We start from the raw sequence: 11,814 nt of genomic DNA, 5'->3' as shown, positions 1-11,814 counted from the left end.
CATAGAATGTAGTGTAGAAAATAGACACCTTCATAGTGGTGGATTATATTCAGTGTTGGGCTGTTAAGACAGTGACTTGATGGTTCAACAAAGTCACTGGTGCGTTGGTCAAGTCCATGTCTAAATCATCTAAAGACAGCCCAGAGATTAGGAGCCCTATTCATATGATTTAATGAAGGCCAAGTACATGACTTAAGTAGGTTATCTATAAATCACAAAAAATAACCCAGTCTGCTTTATTAGCATCATTGCATCAAACAATTAAAATTTCTTCTTCGGATTCCTTATGGCTATTAACATTTAGAGGGTAAAGCAGCTGGGGGCTAAAGGTTAATGTTCATACCATTAGAGACAGAGCTAGCATGCGTTTATCCCTGTTGGTTTAATTAAATTACAGGGGAGTCATAAAAGCCACAATTATATGGAACATACAGTTATTGGGAGGGCTAATGGAGCGCTATAGTCACCATACCTTCCAGCTTAGCAGATTTATCCCTCTCATGTTTGAAAGTGGGGCATCACTGGGTTTGTCATGGCCTACTTAACAATATAGGATGTGGTAATTAGGATCATTTGTCAAGCTGGCTGATTTGCTGCTTGTTCTTGTAATGCGGTAACAAGGGAAGGCAACTGGCTGAGTCACACACACTATATTGATCCTCAGCTTTGAGCACGTCACAACTCTGCAGGACTCGCCAATGCAATATGTGGTGCATTTGAAGGAAAGGAATACTGGGCTTCTATTATGTTACTTCAGCGGTCGATACAAATATTGGATTTCTGACTCTACAGGCTTCATTAAATGTTGAACTTTTTATTGGTATGGACACTGCTGGATAAGAAGCCATTGGAAATAGTGATTATACACCCTCTAGTGGAAGATCATTAGAAAAATATAACCCCTAACAAACAGTTCCACTCACTTCAAAAGTAAAACTCGTGAACAAGGTCGACCATATTAATATTAAAAGAAAAATGTGTTTCTACTTTTCCATTTAAACAGTTGATGCAGCAACATTACATTTCTGCTTTTCCTGCTGCTAGTACTAGGACTATGACAATATCACTCCTGTAATGTTACTCATTTTGCCATGTATATAAGTAGTAACCATTAACCAAGTAGTAACCATTTTTTCATAATTAAAAGTACATTTTGTGTATAACTTGTGAAAAACATCACTTTCAATTCACTGATATGAATGACTACCACTTGCTATTTTTATTCAAACATAAGAATGTGTAACAGTGAAATGACTTCTGATTTATCACCTTTAATGATAATGACACAAATGCATTGAACACTAATCATTCAAATATGTACAACATTGTTCCCACTGTGTGCATTAATACAACTAATAGGCTTAAATAAGTCATCCAAAAACACAAATCATGATTATAACTTAACAAACACATATGGCTCTTTTGTTTTTAAGCTATTGTATATGAAGCATTTGACACAATGAAGAACAATAAATACATGTTGCATCTACCATTAGTTAATTACACATGCTTTTCTACACAGAACATGCAGCAGAAGTGAACTGAGTCAGCTGTGGTTTTCATAAAATCATCTTAAAAACAAGATGGAGTATATGGTCCATATTTTATGTTTAATACACAAATGCAAAAATAGTATAAAAAATGTACAGTGTGTACAAACTAAAATGTGCTGTGACTCTGGGTTATACTTTTTCTCAGTTCCCATTTGTAAGTGCATAAATCTTTCTTTTTTACTATCTTTTTCCTTACAGCATATTTGAAGTCCCTTTTCATTAGACTAATAGACTGTGAAGGCTTGAAAAGAAACAGTGCTGGGATCAAGGGGTTGTATGAACACAGCTGAAAGTTTGTAAGGCAGTGCATTGAATGTTGAGCGTCACCTTTGTCAAACTCATGGCTGCATTTTAACTTGTGCTGACCTCAGCTCATTTATATCATACGCTGCCACTAACTCAGCTGCCGTTGTTTCCGGTACAAGGATATCGCTAGTAACGTGGCTGCCACACCGAGGACAATAAGAACTGCAACAGCCACCCCCAAACTCACAGCTGCACTATGGTTTTGTTGCTCGTCTCTGGTCTTTCCTGTGGACAAGAAAAAGTGCTTTTGAAAACAGTTGAATATAGAAAAAGTGAATATAGAAAAAGTGAAGTGAAGTGAATTTAGAAGAAAATTACAGTTTATATACTTTTATTTCAAATCCAGTCATTTTATTGAACAGTGAATCAACTTAAAGCAAGCTTACCTTCAAAAGATGGATTATCTGTAAGTAAGAAGGAGAGAAAATGTTAGATGCATCTTTGTAAAAGGCCAACTGAAATGAATAATGCAAACATTTAGTTTCTATTTTCCTTCAGTATTACTAATATCATTTATCTTGTGTAGTGGCCACCATTTACAGCAATAGGTGGCATTAACCATGATTTATGGTGTGGCATTATTTTGTTTCTTGATCTTTTGTGTATTAATCGGTGTATATGTGTTAAAGTAAAGTGCCTGAAAAGCTGTAGGGGTTTATAGCAACTTCACTAAACAAGGAGATGCATTAAGTACGTACAATCACCCGATTTAGCCTTGATAGCCACTGTGAGTAGAGACTGCTGACTGATGCCGTCTTGGAGAGCACTGGTGGCATCCCTCCTCCTCCTGTTGTTGCATTGCTGAGAAAGGACAGACTTGAGCATGAGCCTGGTGTGTACTACGTGTGCTTGAGATGCAGGCGCTGACTTACCTTGAAGACGCTGCATGCAGAACGTTCACACAGGCGGGTGATGCAGTGGAGATAGTAGGTGGAGACGGTCTCATTCTGCTGCTCAATGAAGCGAAAAGCCTTGAAGGAAAAGCGTGCCTTTTGGCTGTCACCGTTCTCCAACATTGTGGTCAGAGGATCTGTGGAGCATCTGTTTAGAAACACATAGCAGAACTGATAAACTATTAGACAATTCTTTTTAGAGCTAACTTCTTTATTTGTGTGTATTTATTTTCCTTACGAGACAAAGAGGTTGAAGAAGGTGGAATTAGTGGGCTGAGGAGACACTGAGGCATAACAGCGATCCAGGAGCACAAAGTATCTGTGAAACACAATGAAGTCAGAGCACAGGTCAGAGACTCAGGTCAGAGGTCACATGTGGAATCCTCACACTTATATACAGTCTAGGAATCTAATATCTATCACTACTACATCACATGGACTTCAATGTCTGCACTAAGATCCTTGGGGGTTGTGTTTTTTGTTATGAATGAATGTGTAATGTCTGAAATTGTGTGTTGATGTCCAAGAAGATCTATTCCAGTTAGAGATGATAAAGCCTTGTCTTATCTCATGGCATGCTTTCACTCTGGCCAGTGGCTTAGCTTTAATGTAACGTTATCTGTGAGTCTAATGATTGAAGAAGTGCTGTTAAAGATCTTACTGCGCTGTCAGATTGGTGGCTATCACTTGCACATAGATGTCTGTTCTCAGCTCGACACCCATGGCTGGAATGATGAGAGGGGTGGTATATTTTAAGTCCTAGGAATAAAAGAAAGTTAGAAACATATCATATGATGTACTCTTACACAGCATAAATGTTGTCAGAGTTAAATGTTTCAGAGCAGAGGAAATGATTCTGTGTAAAGTATTGTCAAAAATGGCACCTTGTACAGGCCCATGCTGAGTGTACTGACAAAACTCCCATTTTTGTCCTTGATAGCGATGGATAACGATGACCTGCAGGAGTGACCGCACACATGAACATGATGGCTTCGTGACAACAAGCACAAATCGCAGTGTGAACTTACACATCCACACGGGTGTTGTTGACGAGGTACTCCAGTGGGTAAGCACAAGAGTAGTAATACTTGAGCTCTGCATTGTAAGTGATGGTCCCAATGGTGGGATCATAAGAGCGAATGATCCCACTGATGTTAACAGTTTGGACCTGGGAAAAGTCTGAGAAGGCTCCAGTCCCTAGGGCGCTGGTGGTCTGTGACAACACAGCAGATTTGTTTTTAACTCATTAAAATGTTGAAAAATAAATGGTATTTGGATGGATTTAACCCAACAGGAAGTAATGATAAAATAATAGTTAAGTCACAGAGAAAGATCTGTCTTCCCTTAGAGAACAACAGTTTTTACATTGGAGTTTACCACTCACCCTAAAGTTGCTGCCACAGGCATTTCCCTCTTTGATGGGAAACCTGAATTTGGCCACCGGGGGGAACACTGTGGTGTCCACTGTGCTCTGGCAGGCCACATCATCCTTTATATGGTTCAGTATCAGTAAGCTTGCATTGTAGCCAGTGTAAATGACAGGACAGATCTGAATAGCCAGTTCAATGTATGTTGTACCACACTTCACCGAGATATCAGTATATGCTAAAATTGACAAAGCAGAAAAAAGAAATGTTTGTATTTTGACATTTTGTGCATTTAAAATGTGCAATGCACAATGAACTGGACATGACTCATTGTTAGTTCTAAACTAGTCATCACTGATATAATATACAAATATCATTTTATATTAAAACTGGAGCTATTTAACAATACAGTTAAATAATGGCAAATCTGATGTGAGGATCAGTTACCTGGGCGCCGGGCCTCGTGCAGACAGTCACTGATAGTGAGGGCCGTCTGGCCCACAGTACACAGAGAGGTCAGTATAAGCAAGAGGAATAAAGCCATCTCACTGCTCTGCCTCACAAACACTGCAGTAAACACACACATAGTTACAAAAGTACAGATCCAGTGCAGAGGTCCAGCAGGTAAACAAATATAATCCGATGGATGGGTGTGCAGGCTGGCTCAGACCTTACCTCCTGTGTGTCTTCGCAGGTTTTACATCATTAAGCTGAGGGTAGTTTTTTTATATACACCTGTTATGAGGTCTCACCCTGCTGCAGGATTGGATGGAAACAGGGTCATAGCCGCTTTGGTGGGGCTGCTTCAGTTTGCTAAACAATTCACTTTTGTGGTTATGGTGCAGCGGTCCTTTCCCCGGGCCAAAAGATGAAACCAAACACACTCATCTTCAAAGTATGTGCCTTAACAACATCCATACCTCTTTGTTACTTGTTGTGAAATGCAGCACCTTTGCCTTCAAATTTGAAACTTAATAAAGGAAAGTATGTGTGCTCACACAATGGGAAAACCTCACTCAATGGGAAAAATGAGGACTGCTTTTTAGAGCAGTTCAAAGATTTAATACCGTCTGGATGACCGTTCATTTAAGAAATGCAGACTCGGTATTAGATTCACATCTAACAAGCCTCAAATGTAATGTCCATAGCATTTTGGTTTGCACCCATCTTTTTCCTATTTTAAAGCTGTTTTGCATCTAAGGCTGTGGATGGACAGCTGGAAACCAGACACTGACAGGTGAGCCACCTGGGAAGGGAAACTGTCATTGGGGTCTAGGACAAGAATGAGTGTTTTTTAAGGCCTTTTGTCTGATGTGTGAAACCACCAGTCCAAGCATGCTATTAATAATCACATGACGTAAGATGAGGCCAAACAAGCACCCTCTGCACCCTGTTTGCTGCACTGGTCACTCTGCTGTCAGTGTGTGGAAAATATATTTAAAATATTAATAATTTATAATATTTATAACTTGAATGTCTTTTAAAAAGAAGAAGAAGAAGAAGAAGAAGGAGAAGAAAGAGATGCAAATGGGCCTCTAAATCTTCAGGCAACAGATTGAACTCAGCTAAATTGAATTCAAACTCAACTAGTTTGAATTCAACTGTAACTTCAAACATTTAGTCTAATAGAAGTAACGTGTGGCATAACATTTACTCTCACCTGCCTGAGAGTTTCATCTCCAATGGCAAAATGGAAGCAGACTAGTCTCCTACTCTTTTATTCAGTTATCAGTGGTCATGGCTGGCAATGGACGCACCACAAAATGTGGTTGAAATCAGGGATTAGAGAGATAAGAAGAGCGCCACAGGTCAGAAAACATCCAGAGCTGGACACATGAGGTGCACACATTCATATATAGGGCATCGACAGGCCAAATCAATGGGGCAAATCTGAAAGATTAATGCTGCACATATCGAATGGATCCAGGCACAGACTGGTGAGCTCATTTTCCCAGAGATTGGACTCTGACAAAACTACATTTTTATACTTCAGAAGAAAGATGGCAACTTTAAGCCAAAAATGATTGCTGTTTTGTTGTTGTTTCCAGATAAATGATTCGCAGCGGAAGAATCATTTATTATGATGCAGATGAAATTGACCAACAGTTGCATGTAGATTGTTAGAAAAACATTTTGATGAATAGGATTCTGCCTCACTGTGATGTTAAATGAATAATTATGGATATCGCTATTGTGGAAATCCCTTGTACTCTGCACACTTTAACGTGTGCGGAGTAAGCATTGTGTGAGGAGCATGTAATCAAATCCTTTACAAACACAGGTAGTACAGACATGACATCAGTTCCAAACTCCTTTGAGTGTGAGCCAGAAAGCACCACTGTCCCACACAGATCCAGTCTCAACTGTCTCAGGACACCATCCCAGGCTTGTATTAGGTAATCACAGCTGTGGCTTTTATGTTCTCACAACACATACACGTATAATTCTCCTCTAATAGTGCACTTTATATTGACATATCTTTACTTGATGAGACTTTAAATCTCACTTTTAAATTACTGTGTATTTCTAAAATGTGTACCTATATATGACACAATAAGAATTTGAAGACATGCCTTGCAAATATGTATGAGATCTACTCACCTCTTTGCATTTCAGACATCATATGAAATGACTTCCTGGCACTGGGCAGTATGGGTACTGGGTAGGTTTTTACTACCTCTTTTCAGAGACTCAGAGATTGCAGGGGGTCCACAGAGCTGTGTCTCATCAGAGGAACAGGTCATTAAAAATCAAACAGGAAAAATCCCACAAATAAAACTGGAAAAATGTGGTATAGGAACAAAAACGCATTCCACTTGCTGTTCATTTGATTGAAATAAAATACCTGTTTTGCGTTAATGTTATCATGCGATGTGGTTAATGTAATATACCTTTTTTTTTTTTTTGCAAGCAAGATAGCATTAATAAAGACAATCAAAACAGTGCACAGAAAATTTCTAGTAAACAAATTTAATGAAAAACATATAAAGCTACAGGCTCATTTAAAGTTGGAGTTTAGAACACCTGAGGATGTGCCTGGGGGATGGCGGGGTTTCTGCAGGAGGCGGACCGAAAACAGGAAGAAACCCAGACTGGCCCCGCCCAAAACAACCACACCTGAGATGAGGGCACTGGTCAGAGGGTTCAGGGGCAGGTTGTTAGCCTCGGCTGAAGAAAAAAATAATGCAATAGTAACATATTTCATACCAGCAAAAAAAAATTAAAAATAGCATGCTTGAGGAAGAAATAAAAGTTTTTAATATGCAACACCTTTGTAATCCTGCACTGCTGGATTGGCATAGTTCCAAACTCACAAAAATTTTATATTTTTTATATTTGTGAAGAACATAAAACAAAAAGTTACATAAGCTTTAGTATGTTTGCTAGAATGAATCATGCTATCTCAAACTGGCTTCAAATAGTCAGCTTTGAGTGCTCTCCACAAACATTTCAACATTACAGCTAAATCTAGTATAACACTATCAATGTCAAACACGAAGTGATTTTGCATATTGCATCTTGCACCTGTTGATGTGACCAAAGTAACTCTATAATGTGAACTTACCCATTTGGGAGTTGTTGGCAGGAGTTTCATCTAAAACAAAACAAAACATAATTTTTTATGTTGAAACCAACAATAAGGTGTGGGATGTGTGCGGGTTCATACCTGTTCTGGTGATGATGGGTCCTGCGGTGAGGACTGTATTTCCAGAAGTGGGCACTGGATAAATCTGTATGTGTTCTCCATCTCGTTTACGTCTCTTCCCACAGATCTGTCCACACATTTATTCCTTATGTTACAGGAATGTGACACTTCATAAAGCAAAAATCTATAATATACTCACTGGAATAAGTGTGATGCAGTCGTCTGCTCTGCACAACTTGGTTACGCAGTGAAGAAACACTGTGGACATTCTCTGGTGTCTGTGCTTGACAAATCTGAACACCTCAAAGGAAAAGCGGCCCACCTGACTTTTCCCATTCTCAAAAACGGTGGTCTGTGGGTCTTTGTAGCACCTGAGTCACAGAACAATCCTGAATAGTGGATTATCATGCACATCTTTAAGAAGAGAAAAAGGCGAGATTACCCAAAGAAAAGGTCGTAGCGCAGCTCGTCATTTGGATTCCCTGAGGGGGTAGTGTAACAGTAGTCCATGAAAACGTTCCACCTGCAAGAGGGATAGAATCAGAGATTGTTTGAAGGAGAGAGCATAGAAACACATAGGGAAGCCCTTTTATACTACACACTGGCGCCCAACTCTAATAACATAATGGCATAATGGAGGTAAGGACTAAATGTGGAGGAAGTTTGTTAAATCTTGACATTTGTCTAAAGATTATAAAATGGTTTTACCGTCGGTCTAAGTTTGTAGCTTTGACAGCAGCAAAGACTCTGGTTTTTAATGCCAGTCCGCTCATAGGGATAGACAGAGTGTGACTGTATGAAGTATCCTGAAAAACATACACACATTGAAAATGTTGCTTTACTTTGGCTATGAGAAATAAGTTTACTTTTTGTCCCACACAGATTTTTCAGCCTGGTAAAATCAATAAGCAATTTTATTTTTTACCTTGTTGAGACCCCTCATCCAAGTCACAAAACTTGAATTTCTGGTCCAGTCCAAATTCAAATCTTTTACTTTTAATTTTTATTTTAGAATACAGGGCTTTTCACATAAATGTGTGAGTAGAGTCCAAATCAAATTAGATGGTCACTGTCCACTGAATACTTTTCTAGTAGATTCTGTAGAAAAGAGCCTTTAGAGTTATAATTTGTACTTACATTGTACAGAATCATGTTCAGTGTGCTCACAAAAGTGCCGTTGCTGTCCTTGACAGCTACAGTTGCAGAAGAGCTGTGAAAATATGCATTTTACATTTTTTATTTGCATTGAGTGTGGGAGTCATTCACAAGTGAGTTTTACTAAAAAAGAAAGATTATACCAATCTTCTGTAATCTTTAGCCTATTCATTTAGATGAAAAATATTTTCCAAAAAACACATAAATGTGCATCTAAGCAAAAGAACATTCCATACTCTACTTACGATGCTAGTTGTGAGTTATTGACCAGATACTCCAGTGGGTAGCTGCAGCTGAATTTATACATCAAACCAGGTAGATAGCTGATTATAGTTGGGGGGTCAGGTGTGTCAATGAACCCGGAGACATGCCCAATTTGCACCAGTGACATGTTGCCATATGCATTCACCCCATAAGCTGTGGAGACCTGTTTAGAGAGATTCAGGATTTTTGTGTATTTCATCATCATTAGCGTTGGATGATGAATCTCCTCATTGATTGTGTCTTTACCACCAGATTGTTGCCGCAGGCCTCCAGTGTGCTCAGACTTATGCTGAACAGAAGCGTGGTGGGCAGTGTGTTGTTGTTGATGAAGCCTCTACAATGACCATCGTTGTGGTGACCATTGAGGGCCAGGTCAGCGTCAGTGTAGCCAGAAAACAACACGGGACAGAAGTTGATCTTCAAGGTGATGGTTTGGACCCCACAGTATACGTCAATGTCCCCCTCTCCTGTCAAACAAGAAGTTAAAAAGTTGGTATGTCACAATTAAATTGTAATATATTGTACAAAAAGTGGCACAAAAAGTATTATCTGTAGCTTTCTTTTGTTATTACAAATGCTCTCCACTAACCGCATTTGAAAAAAGCCACACTGTGTCCTGAAGCAAAGCTCGCCTGGTCAGTCATACCAACTTTCTTTTTAAACAATAAAAAGGGAGAAAAGAGAGAAGTCTGGCCTGCCAATTTAAGGCATTTCATCCTCTTTGCCTGCAGCGCCTGTGGCACTCCTGTATAAATCAGGTAGTGTGTGCTTGCTGGTGGTTGGAGAGATTTTGAAAGTGTAAGGCTCCATCAGTCTACCCCAGGGCAGTTGTGGCTACACATGCATTGTAGACAGATGTAATAGCACCTTTTTTTCTGAAAACTGCTATAAGTAGTGCATGTATAGTCATCTCTATAGTCACAGTTATTAAGGGACAGTTTGTCTATTGCATTTTCAAGTTTTATTTTCTTAAAACATTTTAATGATTAAATTGCAATCATCCACACAGAAAATAGATTTTATTGAAATATTTTATTTTGGATCAGTAACTAAAGCCAACAGGAATCTAAAAGAAATAATTTGCCTATGTACAAACATTCGTGTTCACCATAGCCTTTTCACTGCTGTTATCTTCTATCTAATATGCAACAATGCAGAAGGATGCTATCAGGATGCATCTCACCCGGGAACCTGCTGTGGAAGTTGGCGTCACAGTTGTATCCGCTGAACTGCGCAGAGACTGAGGCTGCGTTGCTCATCAGCACCAAGATAAAGCACACAGGTGTCATCTCTGCACCTCTGCACACCGTCATCTTCACAAGGTCAGCATCGCATTAACCATATTCCTCGGGTACAACGCTCAAAACAGCACTTATCTTCAAATACGATGTTCAAAGACAATATTCCCTCTAGCGCCAGACTATTGCTGCCTCTGACCTCTATCAAAGTACCTTTCTGTTTCCTATAATCCTTCTCTATCCTGCTTCCTTTGCTCTGTGTTGCTTCACTAACTCATTTTGGCCCATGTTCATCAGACTCCCTTCTTAGTATTACTTTTTCTAGTGCTTTCTACCTGTCTCGCCTGCAATAATTGGCTGGAACCCCCCTATATTCAAGTTTGGGACAGGCCTAATTCTGCATGCCCAATCGCCCCATCAGCTTTATGAATATCTGTTGTGTGCGCAGAGATGAGAGAGATAGAGGGACCCATTATCCATAAAACGTCAAACAAAACCTGCTCCGGTGCCATACATGGGAAACTCCATCAGAACTGAATGCTTTGGACAAATCTTTTGACGGTGCCCAGAAACCTGAGTGCTCTCCAAGGGGTTCTCACTGGTTTTCCCCTCAGTGCGATCTGTCTGTCTCTGCCTCAGTAGGGGGCTCAGCCAGGAATTAAGCTGTCATCGACTGGAGCTGTGGCCCACATTCACATCAACATAAAAGTCAACTCACGGTCTGATGCAGGGCTTTATGGAGCTAATTGTGATGCACAAGGCAGCACCTGGAGTAAAGGCATTCAGCGCTTGTATACACTGCATGGTTTGTTTAGCACTGCAGAAAGCTAAAGTGCAAACCTAGGTTGCTTTTGGACTTAAGATGTCTTAAGATGACTTTTTCACCCTGTTAAACTTTGCAATGCATAAACAGAGCTTCATTTACAATTTAAAGGGTCTTACTCTGTTTGATTTTGAGGTTAGTGGTCTTGAATGCTTGTGCTGAGTTTGAACTTATTTGTTTCAATGTCTTGTAGCATAGGGCGCGCTTGGCCTTGTCGTATTTACCAGCTCCACCCATCCATCCATGGAAAAATGGAAAATCAAGTCTTTTCCACACATGCTCCATGGTCTTACTACAATAACTGCAAATTGTGTCTTTTTTGTAAAAGTTTCCAGTTTCCACTTTTAATGTTGTTGAATTAGTTAAGTTACCAGTACTGAATTGGTTGCCTGTGTGTTTTTGTTGACTGTGCAGGCTGCTAACTTTGCCAAGTCTCTTTTGCAGAAGAGGTACTAAATCTCATCAGTACTGGTTAAATATGAGGTATATTTGGTAATATATTGTAATGCCAGTTAAGGTCTGCTGTTCAGAAGATTTAGCATTTCTAAACTGCTCTATTCAAAAGATTA

The 11,814-nt window shown here is 39.5% G+C and overlaps 2 protein-coding genes across 2 annotated transcripts; both read right to left on the bottom strand.

Moving 5' to 3' along the window:
• Positions 1-1,947: 1,947 nt before the first annotated feature.
• On the bottom strand, positions 1,948-4,697 carry LOC117380574 (zona pellucida-like domain-containing protein 1). The gene is made up of 10 exons (XM_033977401.2): positions 4,567-4,697; positions 4,137-4,357; positions 3,781-3,965; positions 3,637-3,709; positions 3,414-3,511; positions 2,991-3,071; positions 2,732-2,900; positions 2,558-2,660; positions 2,246-2,263; positions 1,948-2,084 (listed from the first exon to the last, which is right to left on the bottom strand). Exons 1-10 carry the CDS (start codon positions 4,661-4,663, stop codon positions 1,948-1,950), a joined length of 1,182 nt encoding a protein of 393 aa, XP_033833292.2. The 5' UTR covers positions 4,664-4,697.
• A 2,420-nt stretch (positions 4,698-7,117) lies between these two features.
• zpld1b (zona pellucida-like domain containing 1b) lies at positions 7,118-10,500 on the bottom strand. Its single transcript, XM_033977364.1, has 10 exons — positions 10,368-10,500; positions 9,431-9,651; positions 9,166-9,347; positions 8,903-8,975; positions 8,474-8,571; positions 8,208-8,288; positions 7,965-8,136; positions 7,787-7,892; positions 7,685-7,714; positions 7,118-7,287 (listed from the first exon to the last, which is right to left on the bottom strand). The coding sequence occupies exons 1-10, from the start codon at positions 10,495-10,497 to the stop codon at positions 7,118-7,120; spliced, it is 1,263 nt and encodes a 420-aa protein (XP_033833255.1). The 5' UTR covers positions 10,498-10,500.
• Between the last annotated feature and the right edge of the window lie 1,314 nt (positions 10,501-11,814).

The sequence above is a fragment of the Periophthalmus magnuspinnatus genome, chromosome 13, assembly GCF_009829125.3.
Source record: "Periophthalmus magnuspinnatus isolate fPerMag1 chromosome 13, fPerMag1.2.pri, whole genome shotgun sequence".
NCBI lineage: Eukaryota > Metazoa > Chordata > Actinopteri > Gobiiformes > Gobiidae > Periophthalmus > Periophthalmus magnuspinnatus.
Note: the sequence above shows the minus strand (reverse complement) of the source record. Positions and strands in the feature narration are given on the sequence as shown.

Bases quoted from the DNA above. Each gene is read 5' to 3' on its own strand.
- LOC117380574 (XM_033977401.2), bottom strand. From the start codon at position 4,663: ATGGCTTTATTCCTCTTGCTTATACTGACCTCTCTGTGTACTGTGGGC. The intron at 3,072-3,413 runs GTAAGATCTTTA...TGTGTTTCACAG, and splicing joins GCCACCAATCTGACAGCGCA to ATACTTTGTGCTCCTGGATC. The intron at 2,901-2,990 runs GTAAGGAAAATA...GTTTCTAAACAG, and splicing joins TTCTTCAACCTCTTTGTCTC to ATGCTCCACAGATCCTCTGA.
- zpld1b (XM_033977364.1), bottom strand. From the start codon at position 10,497: ATGACGGTGTGCAGAGGTGCAGAGATGACACCTGTGTGCTTTATCTTG. The intron at 9,348-9,430 runs GTAAAGACACAA...CTCTCTAAACAG, and splicing joins CCTGCGGCAACAATCTGGTG to GTCTCCACAGCTTATGGGGT. The intron at 7,288-7,684 runs GTAAGTTCACAT...TTTTTTCTTCAG, and splicing joins TGCCAACAACTCCCAAATGG to CCGAGGCTAACAACCTGCCC.